The sequence below is a fragment of the Monodon monoceros genome, unplaced genomic scaffold, assembly GCF_005190385.1.
Source record: "Monodon monoceros isolate NGI ecotype Baffin Bay Population unplaced genomic scaffold, NGI_Narwhal_1 Super_Scaffold_6, whole genome shotgun sequence".
Taxonomy (NCBI): domain Eukaryota; kingdom Metazoa; phylum Chordata; class Mammalia; order Artiodactyla; family Monodontidae; genus Monodon; species Monodon monoceros.
This window is the reverse complement of record NW_021703783.1, coordinates 5,624,926-5,651,506: the sequence shown is the minus strand read 5'-3', so window position 1 is coordinate 5,651,506 and position 26,581 is coordinate 5,624,926. Positions and strand designations below refer to the sequence as shown.

Sequence of the window (26,581 nt, the reverse complement as noted above, 5' to 3'; positions counted from 1 at the left end):
TGAGATCCTTGCCGGGTAGAGTAATCTTGGTTGTAGGTTCTTCCCTATCATCACTTTAAATATATTTTGCCACTTCCTTCTGGCTTGCAGAGTTTCTGCTGAGAAATGAGCTGTTAACCTTATGGGAGTTCCCTTGTATGTTATTTGTTGTTTTTCCCTTGTTGCTTTCAGTAATTTTTCTTTGTCTTTAATTTTTGTCAGTTTGATTACTATGTGTCTCAGCGTGTTTCTCCTTGGGTTTATCCTGCCTGGGACTCTGTGCTTCCTGGACTTGGGTGGCTATTTCCTTTTCCATGTTAGGGAATTTTTTGACTATAATCTCTCCAAATATTTCTTGGGTCCTTTCTCTCTCTCTTCTTCTTCTGAGACCCCTATAATGTGAATGTTGGTGTGTTTAATGTTGTCCCAGATGTCTCTTAGGCTGTCTTCATGTCTTTTCATTCTTTTTTTTTTATTCTGTCCCACAGCAGTGAACGCCACCGTTCTGTCTTCCAGGTCACTTATCCGTTCTTCTGCCTCAGTTATTCTGCTATTGATTCCTTCTAGTGTATTTTTCATTTCAGTTATTGTATTGCTTATCTCTGTTTGTTTGTTCTTTAATTCTTCTAGGTCTTTGCTAAACATTTCTTGCATCTTCTCAATCTTTGCCTCCATTCTTTTTCTGAGGTTCTGGATCATCTTCACTATCACTATTCTGAATTCTTTTTCTGGAAGGTTTCCCATCTCCACTTCATTCAGTTGTTTTTCTGGGGTTTTATCTTGTTCCTTCATCTGGTACATAGCCCTCTGCCTTTTCATTTTGTCTATCTTTCTATGAATGTGGTTTTCATTCCACAGGCTGCAGGATTGTAGTTCTTCTTGCTTCTGCTGTCTGCCTTCTGGTGGATGAGGCTATCTAAGAGGCTTGTAAGAATGTTTCCTGATTGGTGCCAGATTCTGTATCTTTTTGTTGAACTACCTTTGTTAATTGTGTTATTCAAGTCCACTATTTTTTTTTTACTACCTTTTGTCTGCTTCATCTACCCATTACTATATGAATAATGCCCTCACTGTCCCCCCACCTTGTTTGAATAACTACTAAATTTGGCATTATTGTCATAGTTTTACATAATTGGTGCTTCTTTGGCTATGCCTTCATGTTTAACAGGTTCTTTGCTCATAATTTCTCCTTTTATGTTACTATTTTTTGTAGGTTCAATTTCTATTTTTTTAAAAAACATCCCTTTGTAGTTCCTCACTCAGAGTCTGGTAGTGATAACTGAAACAAACACTCCTTCATTCTTATATGATATGTTAGCTAGGTATAGAATTCTAGGACATTGGTTATTTCTAACAGTGCTTTGAGGATGCTATTCCATTGTTGCTGTCGAGAAGTATGTTGTCAGTCTAATTGCCATGTCTTCACAGATAATGTGTCTTTTAGCTTTGTGTATGAGTCATCTCATTGCTTTTGGTATTCTGAAATTTCACTGTGCTATTTCTATGTGTGGGTTTTATTTTTATTATCTTGCTTGAGACTTTTTGTGACTCATGAATCTGATGATTCCTACCTTTCATCAGATATAGGAAAATTTCAGTCATTTTCTCTCTTCTGTTAGACATATGTTGGATATTTTTATTCCACCCTATTTTCCATGTTTCCGCTTTTCTATCTCTTTATCCCTCTTTGTTGCTTGAGTGGTATGGTCACGCTGGCTGGTGAGAACCAATCGTGTGCATCTTTTCCAGCTCCATTTTCAGTAATGTCATGTTGGTAGCTTGAAACTGGCCATGGTGGGAGTATTTACACCATGGAAACAAGCAAATCAGGGCTTTGCTTTCCCCCCAGAGAGCTGGCTTATCCGCACATCACCATTTAGATCTATCTCCTAGTTCACTAATTCTCTCTCAACTCTAATTGACAGATGATGTCTAGTCCATCAATTGACTTTTCTATTTCATTGACTATATTTGTAATTTTAGAAGGTAAATCTGGCACTTTTTCAACTCTATTATTTTTCTTATTGTCTTGTTCTTTTATCAAGTTTTGATTTCTTCTTTATAACAGCAATTTAAAATATATTTCTTTTATAACCTCTGTACAAAAACTTTATTATCTGAAGTTTTTAGAGCTTGAATCTTGTTATCTTTATGTCTGCTGGGTCTTGCTTGAAGTAGATTGTTGCCTATGTTGCATAATTTTGGATTGTAAGCTCATCTTTAGAAGGGTTTTATGCTAATTTTTTAATATGGAGTTACTGAATCTCACAGGAAGTATAAATTGGAATCTCAATGCTAAATGAGGGCTTTCCTATCACTATAAATTCTCAGAGGAGACTTTTCCCCTCCTATTCAGAGTCCAGACCAAGGAAATAAACTTCCTTATTATTTTCTTACTTCTCAGAGTGAATTTTTTTCTTGTTAGCTTTCTCACAGAGGGGGTAGTCCTTCAAGACTGCCAGGATCACAAAGGGGTCTAAGCCCATCTCCCTACATCATGCAGACCCAAGACTCATTTCCATCAATCTCCAAGGAGCTGTTAAAACCCAAGCACATTAGTTGGCAAGATTGCCACCCCCACTGTAATACCCTGTAGTCAGAACATCAAGTCCTATTTGCCAGTTCTATTCTTAAACTTTCTTTCCTTGCTTTTAAACTTTCTTCCCTTCCCTTCCTCCTTTCCTTCTTCTCCTTCTTTTTTGTCCCTTGTCATTCCCTCTACTTTTAAAAATGGGATTAAACACAGATTCAACAGGATATTTGTCCTTTGCAATGGCAGAGTTTTCAGATTTTTCTAATGTGCTGTATTGCCAGAAATGGAAGTCCCAGCCCTAAGATGTCTTTCTCTCCAGGCTTTAAGATCTAAAAAACTAAAAGTGGTTTGGGATTAACAGATACACACTACTGTATAGAAAATAAACAACAAGGACCTACAGTATAGCACAGGTTATATTCAATATCTTGTAATAACCTATAATGGAAAAGAATCTGAAAAAGAATATATATGCATATGTATAAGTGAATCACTTTGCTGTACACCTGAAACATTGCAAATCAACTATACTTCAATTAAAAACTACTAACTAAAAATGGGACCTATGTTCCTAGGGAGAAGGTGGTGCATGTTGGCAAAAAGTCAGGGCTCTGATGATATTTTGGAACTCACTCTCAGAGGACTGCGGGTTAATTTTTTTTTTTGGTTGGCAAAGACTTGACAGTTAACCCTGCTTCCTGACATCATGGGAGCCTGCCCAGCTGGTTTTAACTCTGGCTCTCAGAGATTTTTCTATAAGCGAGATGATTTGTAATTCCATCTATCAGACATCCTTATGTCTCATTTCAGATTTAGCCCATAGGGTTTCACCTCCTAAAAGGTCAGGAAAGGATCTAGAGGTCCTCTAGTCTAACCCATCATTTTACATATGAGGAATCAGGCTCAGGAGATTATGGGATCAGCCCAAGATCACACAGGGCGATCGAAGGAGAACTGAGACCAGACCAGGGGTCTTGATTCTCTCTCGGGCTTTCCCCACATAGCACAAAGCCTCTTCTCCGCCTCTTCCTTGAGATGGTGTATTAGAAGGTGGGCAAGCCTGTGTGGCGTGGTGACTAAGAACCCAGAGAATGCCTATCATAATGCCTGGCACATAGTAGAAACTTCACAGATTTAAGTGCCCTTCCCTTTGGCTTCTCCATGTATTAGTTTCCTGCAGCTGCCAACAAACTACTGCAAGCTTGATGGCTTAAGACAACAGAAATTTATTCTCTCACAATTCTAGAAGGCCAGAAGTCCAAAACCAAGTTGATGACAGGACTACACTTCCTCCAGGGGCTCTGGGGAGAATCTGTGCCTTGCCTCTTCCAGCCACTGCCAGCCATCCTTGACCTGTGCCTGCATCATTTCAATCTCTGCCTCGGTCTGCACATTGCCTGCTCTGTGTGTGTCTCTGTCTGATCTCCCTCTGCCCCTCTCTTTTTTTTTTTTAAGATTTTTTTTTTGACGTGGACCATTTTTAAAGTCTTTATTGAATTTGTTACAATATTGCTTCTGTTTTAGTTTGCTTGCTTTTTTGGGGCACGAGGCATGTGGGATCTTAGCTCCATGACCAGGGATCGAACCTGCACCCCCTGCATTGGAAGGCAAAGTCTTAACCTCTGGACCACCAGGGAAGTCCTTACCCCTCTCTTATAAGGACATATGTGATTGCGTTTGAGGCTCACTCAGTGAACCCAGGATAAGCTCTTCCTCTCACAATCCTTTATTCAATCACATCTTTTGCCGTAAAATATTCACAGGTTCTGCGAACTAGGAAGTGGACATATCTTTGGGGGCCATTTTTTTCTGCTCACCACACCCAGAGGCCAACTCACGATACTTCCAAGTCCTGCTTTTCTTTTTCCGGGGATAGTTTACTTTCTATTTCCAGTGCATGATCTGACCCTGAAGCGTGCTTCACTCTTCCAGATCTGGCTATGCAGAGGGACTGCTTGCCTTGCTGCTCCACTAAGCCCCTTTGCAATGAAGGTGCAGCAGTTCTATCCGGCACTGACTTGGTACCAGGCCATGCAGGCCCGGAAGGCCCTCACAGTCTCTTGTGGGTAGCTGATAGGAGCGTGTTTGCTGTGGGTACCAGGGCACAGATGCTCTGCGAGCACCAGGGACGCAGTGATGTGGATGCTTAGGTTCATGCTACATTCTTACCTTCATTCTGCAAAAATACGTTGAGTATCCACCATCCAGCAGATAAGAGTTTAGAGGTAAGAGGCACAGCCTGTGCCCTGAATTAAGGAGCTCACAGTTGAATGGGGGGTGAATATAAGCAAAAAGGATACTAACACAAAGGATGATGAGAGCTTTGATAGAGGGATGGCCAGGGTGCTGAGGGAGCACAGAGAAGGGGCACCCAACCAGACTGGGGAGGGAGACAGGGAGTCGAGCTAATTCAGAAGGGCTTCCTGGAGGAAGTGGTTCCGGGGCTGCATCTCAAAGAATAAATTGAGAGAGTCAGGGTAGTAAGGGGGTGGAGAACATTCCTCACAGAAGGAGGAAAGGAGCAAAGTCCCGAGAAACGAGAATGGGTGGACTGTTCCTCATCGCCTTTCCTGGCATCTTTCTCACTGTGCCCATCTGCCCAGCCGCCCCCCACCACACGCTGGCTGAACCCGGGTGCCCGTGCCCTGTGGTGTTAATGCTGGGGTACTCCTGCCACAGATGCCTATGTTTTAATCTAAATAAAGTTGATTCAGGTGACAATAGACCTAGAGTTCTCACTCAGAAGTCCCGGGTCTCACGACCGTGGCTTCATCCTCCTGAAACTTTCTCCACAGGGATCTTGACCTCGGACCCCTATGACTTTGCCAACTCCTGGGCCCTGAGCAGTGGGGAACAGCGGTGCCAGCGGGCATCCCCTCCCAGCAGCATGTGCAATGTCTCCTCCGAGCTGCAGAAGGTGGGTCCACCCAGGCTTGATGTGGGCTGGGGGGTGTGGGGTTTCTGGAGTCAAGAGGCAGAACGATAGGCAGTCCCAGGTCCTCCATCCAGGGGAGGAGTGAGTCCCTCTGGCTGCTCCGTGTCCCACGGGCCCCTTTCCTCCTGAAAACCAGCTGGGGCTGGAGTCGCGTTGACGCCAATCCTAATACTGTCCTGGGCCTGGAGCTCTAAAGATGGGCCTGGTCAAATGAGTTGGTACCGCGAGTGACTATACTTTTCTGTTTTACGTTCCAACGCCCTCTCAGCCCCAAATATCACCATCATCGCCTGCCACCTGTGTGAAATTCTGGGGTAGAAAACCATTCCTTTGTAAGGGCCCAAGAAGTGGTTGTTATAAAGCACAAGTATGGGGCAAGGCCTCACCAGCACATCAGCAGGAAGGGGGTTACCTCCTGGTGGGGGAGGGAAGAAAGCTGGGGGGAGGGAGGAAGGTGGGGAGAGGCAGGGGCAAGTCCTGATGCCCCCAGCTTGGATGTTGTAATAGTTTCCTGAGGCTGCAGTAGCAAATTATCTCAAACCCAGCGGCTTACAGCCACAGGAATGTATTCTCACGGGTCTGGAGGCCAGAAGTCGGAATTTGGTTTCAAGGTGTCTGCAGGGTGGACTCCCTCCAGAGGCTCTAGGGGAGAGTCCCCCCTGCCTCTTCCAGCTCCTGGGGGCCGTGGGGTTCCTTGGCTTGTGGCTGCCTCCGCCACTCGCTGCCTCTGTGGTCCCGTGCCTCCTGTCTGTGTGCTTCTGTCCGGAGACAGAGCAGATGGGGGCTTCTCCCGCCCCTCCCCACACGGCCCTATTTCTCCCTGTACTTAGCAGCTCTTTCCCCTTCAGGGTTACCCTTTATGATCGCACTTGGAGAGGAGGGGGTCTGGGCGGGAGGGAGTGGGCAGGGCTGCACGCTGTCTCCTCCTGTCGCGGGTGGAGAAAGACCTCCCTCTATGGACGACCTCCCTCTCCCCCTTTGGGGGTCAGGCTGCCTGGGCTGAGGGAGGAGAGAGTGGCATGGCCCCAGATGCGGCTGGGCTCTCGTCAGCACATGGATGCCCTGTCCAGGCTGCCCTCAGAGACTCACTGTCTGGGGAACGGGGTTACTTGGAGGTGATGTGAGTCAGGTTCCCTGGAAGCAGAGGTTTGTGGGCAGCGAGTGACCAGGGAGGCTCTCAGGAAGTGAGAGTGGCGGGGCTGGGCAGGGGGAGAAGCTGAATACCACGTAGTTACAACCGAGGCCTCAGCTGGTCCTTCAAGGAGCTCTGAAATCTGCGCTGGTCCCGTGGGGCAGGGGGGCCCACACCGACCAGTCGGTCATTGGATGTTGGCTGCCTCTGGGCAAGGAGACTGGGTGGCTCCCTTGGGCTGAGAGCAATGCCTGCAGAGTGACTCAGCTGTGAGTCCCCACCAGCCAACACCCTCAGCTCCCGGTGGGTGAGTCCTTCTGCTATGACACCCAACCCCTGGTCTACGTGGGGGACGTATACCGCACCCAACATCCCCCGCAGAGCCAGCTGCTTGACAGCATCGCCTCCCTACCTTCCACCCCCCGAGCAACCACGCTGCTCCAACCCACAGCCGTGCAGGGGGAGGGCGGCCCCTGCTTATCCCCGGGACTGTCGCCATGACGGGACTTGACAGGCCACATAAGCCCCTCGCCTGGGCCTGTGCGGTTCCGCAGGGCGAGGAGGAAACCAGAGCTGGCACTGGCGCTGGGGGTTAAGGAGCTGCCCCGAGTCACCAGCTGGCATTGCGGAGTCAGGATTCACGCGCTGCCCGCCCGCCCCCATACCGCCTCTGCTGTTCTGCCTGCACCATCTCAGGCTGCCCAGGTGAATTCCACCCTTGTGTTTTCCTTCAGGAGCTGGGCTTCCTGAATCTTGAGGTTCCTTTCAGCTCGAAAATTCTTTGTGTGTCTCTCTGCATTGGACTAAAGAGATGGTTGATAATAAGTCTCACTAAATATTCAGTGGATGGATGGATGCAAATTAGGTAATTTGTCTAGGGATTGGGACACCCCCATGATCACAGCCCCGAATCCTTCATTTGTAAGACCAAATCTGCATGTAAGTAGAGAAACTCCAGCCCTCTCCTACTCCAGTAGCTAAATAAAACACACGGCCACCTGCACACGCACAGACCTACCTTAGCGTGAGAGACCTTCAGTGTTAGCTGCCCAGACTTTCTGTTTTCATGGAAAAATTTGATCTTCTGAACCAAGGAGTACGTCAGCACCAGGAAAACGCTCTGGGTTGTGCTCGAGCCAGCTGCCTGGACCGTAAACACAATTTCCAGTTTATCAACAAGTACATTCCTAACGCCTCTTTTCCTTGGGTTTCCAGTGTTTCAGTGGTGCTAGGTTTTCCAGCTGGTCCGGAAACATCTCTGTCACCTGGAGCGTAGCCCAGTACTGGCAACTGACAGAGGCAGACCAAGTTCTAACCCCGGGGGGAGGGTGTTATCCTGGGGAAGGGGGGTAGTTTCCTCTTCTTTCCAGGAAAACTTTGAAGTAGCAGCCACTTGTCCTTGTAGCTCATTAAGTGTTTCCCATCCCTGGGCCACTTTGTAACTCTGCTTTGTAACTCTGCCCGGCTTTGTAACTCTGGGCAAGACACTTGCCTTCTCCAAGCCTCAGTTTCCACATAGGTAAAATAGGCACAGGACCAGTGCCTGCTCCTCGAGGCCATCGTAAGGATAAGGGAACAAGTGTGGAGTGCTTAGCCCAGCGGGGCTCAATTCTACGAGCTGTTATTGTTATTCCTTTTGTGTCTGTGTTTGCCCCTGGAGTGGCCGCACTTTGAGAGTAGGAGTGGGAGAAGCAGGCCAAACACACACAGTACTTTAAGTGTAAGCTCAAAACTCATTCTTTCTCTCCTCCCCTCCACCCAGCTATAACCCCATTCTTTTGGAGGGGGGGATCGATCTGAGCACAGCTGGGGGTTAGAAAGAGAGCAGGTTGCCTGCACACATGGACACGGAGGGGTGGGGAAGTGCAGGAGTCAACTTTTCTTCTGGGGCTTCTTGTAACCCAGGGCCATTTGGGATTGAGGGCACTCCAGGAGCCCAGTGCATCAGGGAGGGGAGGCGGAGGGATTTTATCCTCTCTTTCTTTTATTTCCAAACGTACACTTCCATAGGTGGCTGTGGTTCGCTGTCTCCCACCCTTTTCAGTGTTCTCTAGGCAGGGGTAGGATTGCGGGGTTGGTGGAGGGGAGGGGACGGGAAGTTAGTTGGTGAGCTGGGGTGGGGGCAGGTAGGTGCCTCTGATACCGAGGGCGTAGGCTTGTCTCACTTTATTTTGCAAACACAGGCATCGCGGAGTAAGTGCAAGACAAGTGTTCCCACCCTCGGGGTACAAGGAATGCTCTCATTTACCCCGAAGAAGTGGGAGGTGAAGACAGGATCTTCAAACGGGGAACCTGATACAGAGGCGGAGTAGAGGAGGGAGCTGGGCACTTTGTCTCCCGGATACAGAGGGGGAGGGCCTGGGGGGTGGGGCATTGGGGAGGTGCTGGGAGAGAATCCAGAGAGGCCTCATTTGTCTCCCAGGTGCCTTTGGAGGCTCCAGCTGCACACTTGCTACTCAATTTGTCTCCTGGGTGCCTTGAAGTTCTTACTAACCAGTGTCCTGGGAGCAGCTTAAGAAATTGGTTACCAAGTTTTCAGTGCTGGGCCGAGGCCCCCCAGACACTCAGACCTCCCAAGGCACAAGCTCCTTCCAGGTCCGAACTCCTGTTTCAGGTTGTTTACCCGAGAAGAGGGGCTGGGCTTTGTCTCAGCCAATCAGGCTGTGTTTGCCCACGAGCGGGGCGCCCCCCTTTGCTGAGACGCACAAAGACATCTCCTGGGAGGTGATTGATGCGGTCTCTGGAACTGTCCACAGTCTGCTTAGTCCCGCTGGGTCCGTGGGTTCAGAAGTCGGGGCTGGTAAATGGGCATCATTGACAAGGCTTTGCCATTGTGGCTCCAAGAGCCGTATTCAGTGGCAAAGTGTTCCATAGGGGAGACGGCACTGGCTGGAAAGCTTTCCTTGAGCCGCCAGAATCTATTCACCCACTTCTCTGGAACTTTCTGTCTTTCTAAGGTGGCAGCAAGGAGTCAGCTCATTCTGAGAGCCAGGTCATATTACTTATACCCGGGGGATGAATGTTTCCTTGTTATGCCAACAAAACCCGGAGCCTCTCTGCTGGGATGAATAATGGCTTGTTTAATGGCACACAGATTTTCGGGTTTTTTTTTTTTCTAGCTTTTCAGAGGGCAGGACTGCTGGAGTCTGGGGCTCAGGGTGCAGACCTAGTAACAAAAAGCGCCCAGCTATAGATGCTCAAATAATCGGCGTTAATTTGCAGGTAACTCTACTACACAATGAATGTTTGAGAAAGATCCTTAGGTCACTTTTAAAAAAACATTTTTAATTCTAGGGAATGTCAGCAAGGGCTGAACCTTACACAGGGATCCTGTTTATGTCCTGTAGTCCTGTCTGCAACGTGGAGCCCACGGCTCCAGGAGGCTGGATTTAGGCTGCAGCTGGTCCATGCAATGGTCTTTCTAATTAGAAAAAAGGCACCCCTTTCTCAAGACACTTTACCATCACCTGCTGGGAAATTGCCACAGTAAACGTTATAAATGTACCTAGAATGTAGTACACACGTATGCTGTCTATCATGGGAACTGTAGCCTTGGGTGTGTTGCCACTGCACTGAGTGACTTGCAGAGCTATACTTGATGGCCATGAACTTTGCCTCGCTTCCACTGGGAGGTGTCGTCGCTGCAACCCTGCTCCTCCTTAGGATAAGCTCCTCCAGAGTGGAGGGCCGTCTCCTGCTTCTGCTGCTCACATCTGAACATGAGGCCACCTCTGTTACCAAACTCAGGTCTGGCTGCTGGCTGCTCGCTGCTTGAAAGTCAATACTCAGGAGGCAAGTGCTGGTAGAAACAGAAATGTTGCTCTAATCCGAAAGCCGGCAATCTGGGGAGAAGGCGGACTCGTGTCCCAGAATCGACACCAAAGGTTTTGCTTGGCCATGAAAGTTTTTAAAGGGAAAAAGGGGAAGTAATTTCAGTGAATCATTGAGATAGAGGGTCAGGTTCATCGCCAGCCACTGCGTGCAGGCTTGTCGACTCTTTGTCATCTTTCTTTGAGATGTTATATTGTTCACACAGTTTGTGAGATTACTGAAGGGGAAACTGGGGAAAAGATCTGGTCCCCTGTTAATCACTTATTCTTTGTGTCTATTTCTTTGATCTAAGGAAAGAACAAACAGATTAAGTAAAGAATTGTGTGATCAAAAGATTTGAAAGGTGTGCTTGGGTTGGAGGTTAGTGAAAATGTAGCTTTGCTAATGGGACAGTACAAAAGGGGCCTCCTGCAGAGACCTCGTCCTGCAAAAAGCTGCTTATACTCTCCTGCCCCTGGCCCACTGAGTCCTCTCCATATCCCTCCTCAGAATTGGTTCTCAAGACGACTAGTCTTTCTTTTCATCAATGTTAGGAATCTCAGACTCATAATAACTCAGAGTGGTATGAGATTCCAGAAGCTATCTAGTCCAGTCCCCTGCCCATGTATATTCAGATAGGCAGGTGGTACTGTAACCTGGACTTTAAGACTCAAGTCTCTGAGACATCCTTGCTGGGCTCTTGCCAGCTGTTGTGCAGAGCTCAACCCTATGCAGCCCTTCTTGGCTCCCTGAGGAGAAGTCACCCCTTTCTTTTACCCCCAGTTGAAGATGAAGACCTCCCTCGGTGCCCTTGAATACTGGAGAAGCCAGATGCTTGCAGTCTGGTTTTTCTAGGTCCTGTTCAGGACTTCGCGTCCAGTGGTACTCCCATCAGTCACCTAACAGTCCCAGGTTGGCTGTTTTCCACTGGCTCTGAATTTGACGTTTATTTGGGGAACACAGTCCTTCCTCTTGTTCTGTTGCTGTTCATGTCTGCACATTTTCTCCCCCTCTTCTCCTCCTCTGAAAGCCTGCTGTTCACCTGTAATTCCTCTTCCCCCCAGGAAGTCACCTGTTCCCGCTGGAGCTAACATTTGTAAATACTCATGTTTACTTTGAATGACGGTAACATGTCCCCTCCACGGCACAGAGAGGCACACGAAATACCCATTCTGTTGGGGACAACGCAATTCACTCTTCACATCCTCGTGAAATATTGCCCACGCCTTTTTTTTGCAAAGTTCGTACCCAGCCCTTTCTCCTGTTTCTGCCCACAGTCGCCCTGGAAGGAGGCTCACAGGCCTGGAGGGAGGTGATTTGGTAGGAGAGGGGCTAAGTGCCCTGGCAGAGCTGGGGGCTTACTGACCACATCCACTCCTGGCCTCCTGCTTTCACTTAATTGGCCTGGAATAGACTTTTCTTGGAGACTGGGAAGAACTTTGTTACGTTCGTTTGCTTGGTAGGATAGCTGTGATTCATAGAGAGACCAGTTGTGTGAGAGTCTGGTCCAGGGAAGGTCAGTAAATCTCAAGAAGAGATCCTTGTAACCCAGGAGCCCCAGAGGAGTTAGCTGTCAGGTAACCTGAGGTGGTTTGCAGATGGTGCCCACCCACTGTGTCCTAGTGATGCTTACATCCGAGTTGGGGTTTGAACACAAGTACACACACACAGGTACACACACACACATACACATATACACATACACAGGCATGCACACACACACGCATACACATATACACACGCAATACACATACATACATACACACGTACACACGCATACACACACGCACATACACATACACATATACATGTATGCACACATATGCACACACACAGAGATGCACACACACACACACACATTCCCCTTTTTTCAGAGTGAGAGCTCCTCTCTCAAGTCCTCCGTAGGCTAAAGAATGAGGGTTTATTTTGGGTACTTTGCCGAAACCCGCGAGTCCGGGGCGCGGGCCCTGGTTTGGCTTGCTTTGCTGTGTCCTCACGTAGCTGCGTCCCTGCTCTGCAGTTCAGTGTCCCCTCTGAAGACAAGTAGAGCTCTGCCCAACACTGATGGAACAAGCACCCTTTTCCTTTCCAGCAAATTCCCTCACCCACCTGAGTGCAGGGCGGCAGAAGGGGCAGTGAGCCCCTGGGCTTGTGGTGGGACAGTGACCTTGGCCACTCTGCCTTTGGGGGTCTAGCCTCATGGCAGAGATCAGGGGCTGCCACAGGGTTTCAGCATTTCCCTCAGATTAAACAGATGCAAATGCATCCCTAACCCATCAGCCTCAAAATCCTTGCATGAAACGTTTCCTAAGTGGCTTTTCTTTCCCTCCTCCTCCCCCGCGGCGAGGCCAGGAATCTCAGCACGTACTTATTGAGATGTTCTGTATCTTAACTCTGTGCAAGTCAGATTTGCAGTCTCACTCAGAGACAAGACACACAGGAGATATTGACACAAACAACACATGACAGAGAACAACACGAATGCCATTTTGGGTTAGTAAAGGGTGAAGTGGTGCAGCAGCTCTTATCACACAGCTGGTTATCCTTCCTGACCCGGAGTAGGATGGGTGGAGCTGTTCCAGCCCCAGAGCTTGGACAAACCCCAAAGTGGGAACCGGGGGCGGGAACTCGGCCCTTGTCCTCCCAGCCAGCTGGTCCTGCCCTGATCCCTACTCAGATGCTGCCCAGGAGAACAGGGTGGAGGGGGAGAAGGGTCCTTTGGAGGACTCTGTGGCCATCTCCCTTGGCACTGGGGACTTCGGTGACATATCCAGTTACCCTACTTCTCAAGAGGGCTGAACACCAAGTATCTCAGAGAGAGGAATGTTCAGCTCCACAAAACCCTCCAGTTAGTGGAAATCATGGGGTCTTTTCGAGCCAGATCTTGGAATGTGGGTGGGAATCCCAGGCCAGGCAGAAGTATAATTAGAATCAGCAACCTTCCCCCATCCATCCTTACAGGCTGACCAATGAGAAACTGTGCCCTGCCACAGGGGTGAATTCCTGAGCCCACAGCTTTGGACCGGTTTAGGCCCAGGCGCCTCTGGACCTCCTCCAGGGACAGCCGTGGGACACCCACCCCAGGGCCTGGCTGAACAATCTTGCACTTTATATATTAGCCTCCCCTTTCTTTGTTCACTTCAGACCTAGGAATGCCCCCCTCCCTTCTCCTTCCTCAGCTGTTTGGGAACCAACACAATAGCTAAGCTCCAGATCTCTTGCTGCTGTTTCCTCTCCTCGAGCCCCCATTCCCCTCCCATCTGCCCTTGGGGAGATGTGCTGCTTTTCTCTCCCTCTCCCTTGAATCGGCTTGGCATCTCCAGGGAGGAGGCCTGGTCTTCTCTAATGAACTGAAAATGTGATTAAGTTGGGCTCCAGTTGGGTCTGCACAGCCCCCCAGGCAGGGTGAGGTCATGGCTTCATGGAGCTGGGCTGGCGCTCTCTCGCCAGCCCCTGGCACCCCAGACGAGAGGAGCAGGAAGAGAGAAGTAGCTGATGCTGGGCATCGGAGCTGGGGAGATGCTGGAAGTGAATTAGCTGACCCTCTCTGTTCTCCCTGCCAGAATGGTTTACCAGGGGGCTGAGGGGAAGCCATTTTCGAGCTGTTCAGCTAGTATTGACAATAGGCCAATGATAATTGTCACAGGCACTCGACTGCCCTCCCTCTGTAATGTCATTTAGTTTTATTTTGCAGCCAGGTCTAAGGCAGGAATTGCTGTCTGTGTTAGTTAGGACTAGATTCTCCTGTGCCAGGACACCTAAAGTAGAAACAGCTTACACAGTATAGACGTGTATTTCTCTCTCCTTGTCAAGGAGTTCAGCTTATGTGTCAGCATCATGACGACGTCCCAGTGTAGGAAGAGACGCCTTGAAAGAAGCACACTCTCCTTTGGAGGCTGCTTCCAGGGAGTTGCACATGACACTCCTGCTTATGTCCCGGGGGTGGGGGTGGGGGTGGGGGTGGGGGTGGGACAAAGCTTAGTCTTATGGCCACTCCCAGATGCAAGGGAGGCTGAGAAATGGGATCTTTATTCCCAGGGGCTATGTGCCCAGGGCAAGATTGACAACCGAGGGTTTTCTGACTAAGAGAGAAGGGAGGAATAGATCCTGGGCAACTTTCGATGTCTTCCATAATCTCACTCTTTTAAGGGTGAGGAAATCAAGGTGCAGAGAGGGGAGATGATTTTCCTGAAGTCACACGTTTTGTTAGTGATGTGGTTGGTGCTTCTAAAGCCTGTACTCTATCCACTGTACTACACGGTCTTCTCATCTGATTGATAGGAAACAAGGTGGGGAGGGTGGGGGCATCGGGAACGTGGAAAACCAGGTAAACTGTGGTTGGGTGGCAGTGATCTCAGGTGGCCTTGGCCTGCAGTGGCTTGAAGCAGGGTTTCAGTTCCCGGCCTGAGACTGAAGTCAGGCCGTGGCAGTGAGAGCACCGAAACCTAGACACTAGACCACCAGGGACCAGTGGCCAGTGACAAGGCCCTGGCCTGTCAGCTGTGTAGAAATGAATTTCCACATAGAGATGGAAAGCAGTGAAACAAGTGAAGTGTTTATTAGGAGGAAAAAGTGTACGTGTGGATAGACACACGGGCGGGCTCAGAGAGAGAGTCTTGCCTTTGTGGCAGTTTGAATCACTTTTTTTTTTTTTTAAATAATTTATTTATTTATGGCTGCGTTGGGTCTTCGTTGCTGCTTGCAGTCTTTCTCTAGTTGCAGAGAGCGGGGGCTACTCTTCGTTGTGGTGCGCGGGCTTCTCACTGCGGTGGCTTCTCTTGTTGCGGAGCATGGGCTCTAGGTGCGTGGGCTCTAGTAGTTGTGGCCCACGGACTTAGTTGCTCCACGGCATGTGGGATCTTCCCGGATCAGGGATCGAACCTGTGTCTCCTGCATTGGCAGGCGGATTCTTAACCACTGCGCCACCAGGGAAGCCCTGAACCACTTTTATGGGACATTTCTTCAGGGTTTCCTTTGGCCAATCATCTTGCTTTGCCTGGTTTTCTGAGTGCGTATTTGGTTTATCTTAGGGTCCTCCCCTGTGTGCGCACGCATCTCTTAGCCAGGATGGATTCTAGTGAAGAGGCTTATGGGTAGGTTGACATCACTTACTACAGGGTGGCACCTCCTTCCTTTTTGACCGCCAGGAGCCTTTCTGCACATGCATAGTCTGGAAGGTCTCCTTGACCTCGAGAATGAGAAATATGTGGTCTCTTATCTGCGCAGGGCTTAGCTTCTCCTCCCTCCTGCTATCTTGGAGATCTGCCCACAGGGTACGAACTCCAGAGCCTCAGCCTGGGGCCCATCTGTACAGCCACTGGCAAACTAAATCGGCTGAGAGCCCTTGACACTCTTGAAAATGATTGAGGACCTCAAAGAGTCTGTTTATCTGGCTTATATCTGTTGATATTTGCCATATTAGATATTAAAATGGAAAATTTTAAACATATTAATTCATTAAAAAATGAGAAACATTATACTTAACATGAATACCATCATTTGAATAAAAATAGCTATAAATTCAAAACCAAAAAAATAGTTTGGGGAGAAGAATGGCATCGTTTCACGGTTTTGCAAATCCCATTACTGTCTGGCTTGAGAGAAATCAGCTGGATTCTCTCATCCTGTCTGCAGTCAGCCTGTTGTGATACCACACATCATGTAGCCTCTGGAAAATTCCACTGTGCATTTGAGAAAGAATGAGAGCATCAAGGTCAGATAACATCTTACTGTTGTCAGGAAAATAGTTTTGACCTTGTGGATTTCTGAAAGAATCTTGGGAGTCTGTAGGGGGTCCCTGGACCACACTTAGAGAACTGAGGACCTACTGAATTCTTTACTCTTTCCTTGCTTCATGTCCCAAATCTGGAAGGCTGTATGCAGCCTTTCTCTGAGGCTTGTGTTCTTTGAAGGGGTCTTCGGGCCTCTGAAGGGCCCGTGAGTGGGAGTGGATGACGTGGTGGTCTCTGAAACAGGTTTCTTTCTTGGCTGATGGAAAGTGCAGACCACCATGGAGGGGAGGAGGGGTTTGGTCTGCCTGTCCTTAAAGCCGGGAGATGGGTGGAGACTCTGTGGAGGACTGTCCGGCCAGGGGTTCTATAGGTCAGTGGCCCTGGGTGGGTGGTGAGAAGCAAGAGGAAGCTGCCCAGCTACCCAGCAGCCTGTGTCCCTCTGGCCCACCCAACACTGCCGTGCATGACTGTGCCCGACTCCCACAGACGGCGGGGCGCAGGAGACAAGCCTACATCGTGGATGGCTTGGGATCCAGGCATGGGAACCCAGGCCTGCTCACCAAACCCTGCAGTGGATGGAGTGGCCTGGGATGAATCAGAGAAAGGCACCTCCGAGTGCTTTACTCGGGGAATAACAAACAGAGGGTCTGGAGGCACGAGCTTAGGAGAAAATAGAAACTGATTCAAGGAGAGTCCGTAAGGTTGGGGCTGTGACAGGGGCCAGAACTAGCTGCTAAGAGAAGCTGAGGCCACTGACCTATTAGAACCGTGTCCCAGGGGCAGCCATGCCTTTCTTTCCCGGGGGGTCTGTTGGCAACACCGGGTTTGGCTCAACCGTAATTACTCTGTTTCTCCACCTGCCTGAACCTGGCTATCAGCCTTGCCTGGTGTGGCCTCCCTTCTGCCCTGAAACCAAATCCTGTGTAGCGTGCAGAGCCTGGTTCAGACTGTGCATCCTTCCCTGGTACCCCGGCTGCAGGTTCCTTCCTGCTGCGATTGGCCGCACCACTGGGAAGACAGCCTTAAATTGAGACCGCGTCTTCTGGCTGTTATGTAACCTTCCCAGGAAACACCTGGTGCAGTAGATCAGCTCCCTGAGAACAGGAGGGTATGGCTTTCTCATTGTTGTGTTCATGACTGTTGATCCAGCACTTTCTTATTGCCTGGTATGTGCGTCTTGGGGATACACATACTGGGGATACACTCCTGTCTTTGAAAAGCCTGCAGGGAAATGGGTAAGATGGCCCCAGAAATCAGGCAAGAGTAGATGCACCCAGAGGCCCGTGGGAGCATCTAACTCCGGGACCAAGTCTGCTTGCTTTCTATTGTGGGCCTTGCCTGGCACAATGCCTGGACATAGTAGGTGTGCAAGAAATTGAATGAGACATTGGAGTGTGTTCAGGAACCCATCAGTAATGTGGGACATGGGGAGGGGGAGGGGTGAGCCAGGGCGGGAGGCTGGGCTCAGACCATGGAAGGCCAGGCCTCCCTGCCTCCCTCACGTGCTGGAACTTTGCCCTTCAGGATGGGGTGGGACTTAGTCACACTTACCTTTTCTATTGACCACATGGCCGGTGCTTGCTGAGCAGAGGTTTGTTCACTGCTTGCTGGTCCGTGTCTCTTCACTGGCTCTGAAAGGACATCATAGCTCCATCTTGGACTTGGGTCCATGGAGATGTCCTGTCTCGGGACCTGGTTTGGCAGGGCTGCCTGTGGTGGATCAGGGAAGAGATCTCTGGGAGGCAGAGATGGCAGGCTAGGTGTGTCACCCTCTGCCACTGCGGGGTGAGGCCGGATGGGCTGCAGGGGCTGGTAGACCTCTGGAGGTCCTCCCTGACCTTCACACTGTGGTCACCCTAGTGACCAAGCTCAGGCCGGGGCTGACCAGAGGAAGGATGGAAAGACAGACTTTTCCTAGAAAACAGCCTTCTTGCTAAGGCTTTCTGTAAACCATTTAATACCTCCAGGGACCTCCTGGGAAATGTGCTGGAGTACTGTTCCCACTTTTCCTTTGAGCAGGGAAAAGACAAAGGTGGACCAGCTGGAGACGGGCCATGCTGGACTCTGCACCCCCCGGCTCTCAAAGGGAGAGGGGGTGCCTGGACTCCTGGTTCTGTGTCCACCGAGGTGCCTGGTGCCTGTGCCTGCGAGAGCTGGTCCTGTGGTGCAGGGATGGCTCTAAGCCACTGTCCTACAGCCCAGGTGGTGGCAGCAATCACTAAAAAAACCCCATGGCGTTGCCTTTGGGAGCTCTTTTTCTGGTTCCAAATTGTATGGGGGGCAAGAGGTGGGCAAGAGCCACGCCCCTGGCCCTTCTGGGGTGCCCTCTGCTGCCCTGTGAGGGTCCAGTGACCTCACTTTCTGAGGGGCATTTCTGATGGGCCGGGCAGTGTGACACAATGGAAAGAACCAGACACAGGCCTCAGCCTCCTTCCCTGAGTCTCACTTGCCAGTGAGGATGGAGATTCTTAGACCTGCCCATTAGAAAGAAGAGTGGGTTCCTCCCTGAGCCCCCACGTCGTTCTGGAGGAGTGTGACCCTCCCAGATAAAAGATCAACAAGAGCAGCCCTCCGTTCACCAGGGAGCCCCCAAATACTAGTGAATTGATAGTGTTGCCGTGGCAACCATTCATCCCCGTACAACCCAGGCAGATGGAAATGGGGAAAGGGACAAAGATGTCCTTCTGTCCTGCTGGTGACCTGCTCACCATTCTGACGCTAAACCTGATGGCAGGAAGGACAGTGGAAGGACTCTCTTTGGTGGCCAGGATGGCGATGCCGATGACGATACGGGTTCACCATTTCTTAGGCTAACCTTTTACGTGCATTATTCCATTTGGTCTTCATTTCAGTCTTTTCAGATAGGCACTGTTATTATTGTCCCATCCACAGAGGAGGCGGGGTTGAGTAAACAGCCAGGGTCACACAGCCAGCACACGGAAGAGGCAGAAGCTGGGCCATGGGGCTGTGAAGTCCCAGCAGGTCCCGGGCAGGACCCTCCCTGGCATTGTATTCAGAAACCTCAGCTTCCCCCGTGTGAAGCGCTCAGGTGGCAAATGGAAGGATGCTTGTCATCACCCGAGGCCTCTGTGACATGGGACCCACGGCAGCCGTCTTTGTTCATCGGCTGCTTGCTCGGCGCCAGGCTCCATGTGTCCACCTGTGAGACAGTGTCTGTAGTTGGTATTCCCGTCTCACTCCAGGACGCCCTTCTCCAATGAGGGACGAGGCTTGCCTCCCTCCCCGCCGTTAGGCAGTGGCAGAGCTGGGCTTTAGCCTCTGCTTTTTCTCAGCCACGCAGGGAGGTAGCTCAGAAGGGTGGGGCCGTGGAGGGAGGGAGAGCTGCTCTCAGCCATGGCTCCCGACATGCAGAGCTGCCAGTTGTCCTGCCCACAAACCTGCCTGCTGCAGCAGCTTTGCAGTTCAGCAGTCCGCGCAGCTGCTGCTTTTCTGAGGTGCACAGGGAAACAGCTATGCCCAGCTGCTTGGGCCAACTGGCCCTGGAGCTCCCCGGGTCCACCCCAGGGCCTGCAGCGATCAGGGGCCTGGTTCTGATGGCAGACTGTGTAGGCTGGGCAGGGATAAGACACAGGTTCCCTAGGACCGCAGCATGGCCCTGGTGCTTCCCCAGGTGGGTCTTCTGGGTGTTGAGTGTTGAGCACTGGATCAGATTTCTATTCCTCCAGAGGCCACGGGCCTGGCTCCTCCTGGCTCTTGATTTACACAGCTTTGCTCTGACCATCCCTTGTACAGTTTGAGCAGATTGGATTTCCCTCTTCTCAAAACTGGTCACTTCTTTCCTTCTTTTACTGTCCCCTTTATGAAAGCCAATTTGCTCGGATTTACCCTCCAGGGTTCAGCCCTTCCTTCAGATGCTCTCGTACTCCTTTCATTTTAGCTGAAGTCCTTTCACAAACAGCTGGCTTCCATTCATTTGGAGAGCATGTCTATGCATGAAAGGAATTATGCACCCAGTGGGGATCACTAATAGCAACAATACTGTGTTGTGTTAAATCTAAGACAAAGTGTGATGTCGATTGTAAGATGCACCCAATTTCAGAGATATTACATAATGAAAAAGATGTGCATTTAAATTACTAAAAGCACAGGGCTTCCCCGGTGGTGCAGTGGTTGAGAATCCGCCTGCCAATGCAGGGGACATGGGTTCGAGCCCTGGTCCGGGAAGATCCCGCATGCCGTGGAGCAACTAAGCCCGTGTGCCACAACTACTGAGCCTGTGCTCTAGAGCCCGCAAGCCACAACTACTGAGCCCACGAGCCACAACTACTGAGCCCGCATGCCGCAACTACTGAAGCCCACGTGCTGCAACTACTGAAGCCCACGCACCTAGAGCCCATGCTCTGCAACAAGAGAAGCCACCGCAATGAGAAACCCACGCACCGCAACGAAGAGTAGCCCCCACTTGCCGCAACTAGCAAAAGCCTGTGCACAGTTACGAAGACCCAACACAGCCAAAAATAAATAAATAAATAAATAAATGAGTGACCAAAACACAGAATGCAGAGATGCTCACAAATACGGTGTATGGGGAGGGTTTTGTGCTAACGTGTGTCCAGGAGTCGTCAGTGAGAACCATTTCAAACCTGCCTGTGTCGTGGGGTCGAGGTTGGCAACCAAGTGATAAAACCCAGGAAGAGTCCTTGCCTGGCAGCGCCCTGGCACACATCATAGAGTCCTGGCGTGTTTTTGCTGATGGGAACTGGTCCAGTCTTGTCCCAGGAATCCTCTGGGGAAGGTTTGCTCAACTCCATCCCTGACACACCGAGTTTAAATCTCTGTGGATGAGGCCCGGGAAGCTCCACTTTATAAAACTCCTTGTGGCACCTCCTCATCTCTGGTGGAGGAACCAAGGTCAGGGAGGGGAGGGGACCGGGGCGTGCGGAGTAGATGCTGACTGGCCTTCCTGGTCTCTGAGCCACGTGGCCTCCATGAGAACTTCAGGTTCAGCTCCTTTCATGAGTGTCCCTCTGCTCTTTCCCTTCAGAGGACACTGCCTTCCAGTGGAGGTCAGGGCCCTGGCCTCTGCATTTCCAGGGTTCAGTCTAGGAGGTCGCCCTGGTCTCGGGCTGCCCCACCAAGCAGGGGTCCGACAGTGTTCCACTGACTGGACTGTTTCGTTTGACAGATGTTGACAAGCACCTACTAGGTGTGAGCGAGCATGCTTGGGTTTCCGGGCAGGGTGGGTCTCCAAGCACCAAGGTCAGGGGATGCCAGACTGCGTGGGTGGCGCCCTCGCTGAGGTGGCCTCTCCCTCCTGCAGGGCCTGTGGGAGCAGTGCCAGCTTCTGAAGAGTGCCTCGGTGTTCGCCCGCTGCCACCCCCTGGTGGACCCCGAGCCTTTCGTGGCCCTGTGTGAGAGGATGCTGTGCACGTGTGACCAGGGGCTGCTGTGCCCCTGCCCTGTGCTCCTGGAGTACGCCCGGGCCTGCGCCCAGCAGGGGATGCTGCTGTATGGCTGGACGGACCACAGCTCCTGCCGTGAGTCAGCATGGGACCCCCACCGGGGGGGGTGAGCTGTGTCCATCTGGGTGTCACTCCACAAGCTCTCCGGCTGTCACACCCCAACCAGCCAGTGCCTGCCAAGACCCACATCCCGGGGACCAGTTCCCGCCTGGCTCCTGCTCTGTCCCCTGGTCACAGAGCAAGTCCCCTCCCTAATGGCTTCGAGGAGGCTTGAAAGGTCCCCCTAAAAGCCCCCACGTCACTTCTCCTGCCTCTGTTCTCACTCCCCGTCTTCCTCGCTTGCCCGTGAGCAAATCCATCCCCTGGACTCAAAAACCGTTCCTGGCTCCGAGGGGAATCGCAGCAGTTAAAGTCTGAACTGACTGGGAGCAGGGCGGTGGCCGAAGTGTCCCCGGGGTGATCTTGGGATCCTGGCAGGCTTTTATCAAGTTCCTCCCTTTCATTTAATCCCTTCTCTCTTCCAGCAGGTGTCACCATCCCTCCCCCTCTCCCTCTAATCTCGTGGGTCCCTAGTCATTGTCATTGTCGCCACCCCCAAATTATCCTGATTAAGTACGAGCTTCTCCAGTCACCTTGCCGGCAGCCTCCTGTCCCCGCCGCGACTTCCCACAGATCACAGGGGGCACAGACTGTGGAGGGGAGCAGCCCCAATACTTACACTGCACACATGCCTTTCAGTTTGTGTCTTTCAGCTTATAAATCAGAGCTGTCCATCTTTGCTGTGGGGTGTGAGAAGGGTGGTTATTAGCAGCAGCATTCTCCTCTGGAAGGGGGAGTGGCTGTTTTTTTAGGTCTTTGAAGAAAGGATGGGGAGATGCCTGAGGTATCTTGGAGGAGAAGTGGTTTGGGATGTTGGGATGCTCTGGCCCTTCCGGTCCTTCAGCCTGAGCGTCAGTCAGCAGCAGGTGAAGAGAAGAGAGAAAGGAGGGCTGTCCTTGTCCATTAGGTGCTGGGTCCAGCGGGAGGATGGAGGCTTAGGTGATGTGGCTGCCAGGGCTATCCTGCCTCAGTGGACATAGAAAGAAATGAACATGCCTTGTGCGGGTCGTGGCCGTGAGGTTGTGTGCCCAGTGCTGGGTGGGGCATCTGACTGGGCCCTATTTCTTGAGGAAGAGGAACCCTCAGAGGAGGGATGGGATGGAGGACACCATTTACCCCTTGCTTGGCCTTGGGGGCCTTGCATTTTCAGCCGGGGACGTTGGCCCCTGGGGTGCCACTGAGGTGGAGATGGTCCCTGAAGACAGAGGGGGGCAGACAAAGGGGGCACAGGGGCTCTGAGCACCACGTGGCTTGTGAGATGCTGCCCTGGAAGGGAACAGCTCCGGGCAGACTCCTGAGTTTTCCATTTCAGGACCGGACTGCCCCGTGGGCATGGAGTACAAGGCATGCGTGTCCCCCTGCCCCAGAGACTGCCGGAGCCTGCACGTCAGTGAAGTGTGTCAGCAGCAGTGCGTGGATGGCTGCAGCTGCCCTGGTAATGACTTCCCACTTTACTTACAGATCTGAGACCTCGCCGGTGCCCTTGGCTTGGGGAAGCCGGATGAAGGACACCTGTGCTTGTTCCCCATTGCCGACATCAGAGGCCTTTGATTTAGTTTTTAAAAGTCTTTGTATGGAGTGATGAGGATCGAGCTGGTATTTATTTCTAATTTATGTTTTCCTGTTGCACTGTATCCGTGAAAGCACGTGTGTCTGGGGAATAGAAGGATGGTCTGGGCTCCAAGAGTGACTTTGTTTGGGGAGCACGTGGCCCTATCTGAGCTGCAGTGTTTTCTCAGTTAAGCGTCAGGGAATTGTCTGGGAGAAAGATAGTCTCAACTGTTTCCTAGGCTTGTTGTGTGAGCTCAGCTGAAAAAGAACTTTGCATCAGGAAGTCTTTCTCAGGAGAGACCTTGTGAGCTTTGGTGGAAAGTTCTGGTTAAGTACTGAGAGTGTGTGTTTTGACTCACGACTTCTCTACTGGAGGAACTTGAACAAAACCCTTGCCTCCTTTCTTCATCTGATAGGATGGAGATAAATAATTTTCCCCCTCTCTCCCACTGCATTGCTGTGAAAGATAAACATAGCACAAGTTCTTTGAGCTTCCTGGAAGAAGCCTTCAGGCTAGACTCCCGGCTTCCCTACTGGAAGGGCTTTGAACAAACCTGTTTCCCCCATTTCTTCGTCACTAGAGTGGAGATAAATAGCCCTCCTCGCTCTCATTGCAAACCGTGAAAGATAAGCATCGCAGAACGAGTCCTTTGAGCTTCCTGCAAGAAGCCCTGAGTTGATGATCACCCCGGGGGCTTCTGTGGTTGTGAGATGAGTAATGATGATGCCAAGGTCGAGTCTTTTTGCCTTGTTCCCCTTGACCCAGAGGGACAGCTCCTTGACGGAGGCCGCTGTGTGGAAAGTGCCGAGTGTTCCTGCGTACATTCTGGGAAGCGGTACCCTCCGGGCGCCTCTCTCTCAAGAGACTGCAACACCTGGTAATTGGGGCCGAGCAGTGTGGTCTGCGAGAGCTGCCTGGGTCTGGGGGAGGGGCAGCTGGGCCGGCAGGGGCAGTGAGGGCACCGGCAGTAGAACAGGCCCTGGCCTGGGCTGGGGGTGGTGGTGAAGGCCCCTTCGCCTGCAGACACCATCTCTAGCTCTCCCCCCAGCCATGCTTTAATAAGTGACTCTCTCTCCCTGTTGCCTCTGCTTTGCTTGAGCCGTTTCCTCCAGAAGCCCCTCTGGTGCTCCCTGGGCTGGGTCTGTCTGTCCCCTGCAAACGGGGGGAGGAGAACGCCTCCAGACCTCTTCGCTGGCTACCTTTCCCTACTGGGCAGTCTTCCAGGAGTCTCAAGGGCTGCCCAGCATGGACCAGGGTGTTACCCCTGTCAGCAGCCAGGCCTTCCTCCGGTCTTCTACCAGCTGTGTGTGTGTACGCATATGTGCATGTGTGTGTGTGTGTTTGGAATTTGACTTAGTGCTTGGGTAGACCCCCTAGGTTTCCCTCTTCTTCTATGTGTCTGTTGGGGTTTCTTCCCCTTGGCATTGTCTCCATGATTCCTCTGTGGCCAAAGCCCCTTCCTGTACACCTTCAGCCTCATGAAGCCCCCTCAGGCGTGAGCGCCTTTCTTCTCTCAGACCTCTCCCCTGGGGCTGTGGGATGGGCAGTGCACTCTCTAAATCCATTCAGGGATGCCTGCGTTTGCAGATCCACCTGTAACCCGTGCTTCTCTCCCCAACAGCATTTGCCGAAACAGCCAGTGGGTCTGCAGCAACGAGGAGTGTCCAGGTAGGTGAGCTTCCCCTCCCCTCTGCCCTCCTCCCAGTGGAGAGGTACAGCCTCCCTTCCTAGACTTGGGAGGACCACCTGGCCAGGCAGGGAAAGGCGGTCTCTGCACAGGTTGGATGCAACCCCCGACCGCAGCTCCAGTGCAGAACCAGTTGTGCTAACCCTCTCCTCCTGGGCCGGCAGGGGGAGGTCCCCCGGCAACCGAAAGGGGAGACTGCACCTGGGAACTCTTTCATTGTCCTTTTCCCTTCACCTGTTTGCTCAAAGGATTATGGTTGAACGTGCTGTGAAAACTGCAAGGTCACAGGTGACTAAACAAAGATGAAGCAAATTCCTTGGAAAATTAAGAGGAAGAAGGGCCTGGTAATTCTTTAAGCTAGAAGTGAGAAATTTCTGGAATTTTCTGGAATGCCTTATCCAAAGATCTTGGCAGGATCCAAGAGCTAGGAAAACCAGGTCACTCAATGATCCCTCCTACCCTGTCCCTGCCCTGGAAAATCTATTTAGGAAAAGTTTCCTTATAATTTCTGCCCTTTCCTTTCTCCTCTGTTTAGCCCCAACTCTATTCTATCTACTGCAGATTTTACCCATTCAAAGCTCCCTCTGCCTCACCTTCCCGATGACCCTGGCTCTTCTCCTGATGCTTCTCCCCTTTTGACCATCACATCATGTGATGTTTGCTATGTGTTAGGCATGGTGTTCAGTACTTTACATGTATTACATCATCACCACAACCTATGAAGAAGGTGCAGTTTATTCTCATTTTACAAAGGAGGAAACAGAGAGGTTAAGTAACTCACCCGAAGTCACACAGCTGCTATGAGACAGAGACAAGATTCAAACTCACAACCACCTGACTTCTATTTTGCCTTTCCCTTTACTCTCCTTCCTAGTGCTCGGTCCATCCCTTTGCAGGAGGATCTTTGCCATCGTTCATGAACCCTGGAGAGGCCCCATGCTTAGTTAAAGACCGTCTCAGCCTCATTCAAATGCTGGATACTACTTTGGGATCCCCATGTTTGTAGAATGCAATAAAAGACTGCAAGGCAAATAGCCAAATGATAGGCTCCCCTCCTGTTGGCCCCAAGAGACCACATTGGCTTTGGTGGGCTGGCAGGGGGTTGAGCTTACATACCTGGGATCATATTCGGGGTCTGTGGCTTTAGAGTCACTTAGGACTTATCCAGTGCCCACTATACTGGGAAAATTCTGGAACTAGATGGAAAATAGATGGAAAGTGGGCCCCAGGACTTAGTCAATTAGTCTGGCCCAGGGATGGCCAACCAGCCGTTTATCTTCTGTGCAATTCTTGAAGGAAGCACAAAGAACAAAAGATGCTCTTGCAAGTGGTATCAGTGCTCCAATTTAACATAATCATACCCTGTGAAAGATCTAAAGAGTCATTTGAAAGCCGTGAGTTCGATGTAATGGACCTGTGAGAAAGCTTTTAATATCTAAATAATAAGCATTTATTGGATAAGATCTGTGAGGTACAGCGGGTGGGATTAGGAATTTAGCTTACTGTGTTTTGTCAGATTGACTACTAGATTAGGAATTCTTAATAGCAACTTTCTATAGGGAGGGTCTTCCTTCCATCCATCCATCCAACCATTCATCCATCCATCTATCCAATCACCCGTCCAACCATCTACCCATCCATCCATCCACCCATCTACCATTTAATCATCCACCCAACCACCTAACAATCAATCCAGCCA

At 50.8% G+C, this 26,581-nt stretch overlaps 1 protein-coding gene across 5 annotated transcripts in view; it reads left to right on the top strand.

Annotated features, from left to right (window-relative positions):
* The window catches only part of VWF (von Willebrand factor), a 155,074-nt gene that overhangs the window by 33,868 nt on the left and 94,625 nt on the right, over positions 1-26,581 (top strand). For all 5 annotated transcript variants that reach the window (XR_003791012.1, XM_029204364.1, XM_029204363.1 and 2 more), the window contains 5 exons: positions 5,308-5,429; positions 21,403-21,619; positions 22,956-23,078; positions 23,961-24,072; positions 24,817-24,863. Coding sequence is in view for 4 of the 5 variants with exons in the window: in XM_029204364.1 (XP_029060197.1) it covers positions 5,308-5,429; positions 21,403-21,619; positions 22,956-23,078; positions 23,961-24,072; positions 24,817-24,863 (621 nt within the window). In the remaining variant the exon portion in view is untranslated. The remainder of the gene's footprint in view (positions 1-5,307; positions 5,430-21,402; positions 21,620-22,955; positions 23,079-23,960; positions 24,073-24,816; positions 24,864-26,581) is intronic.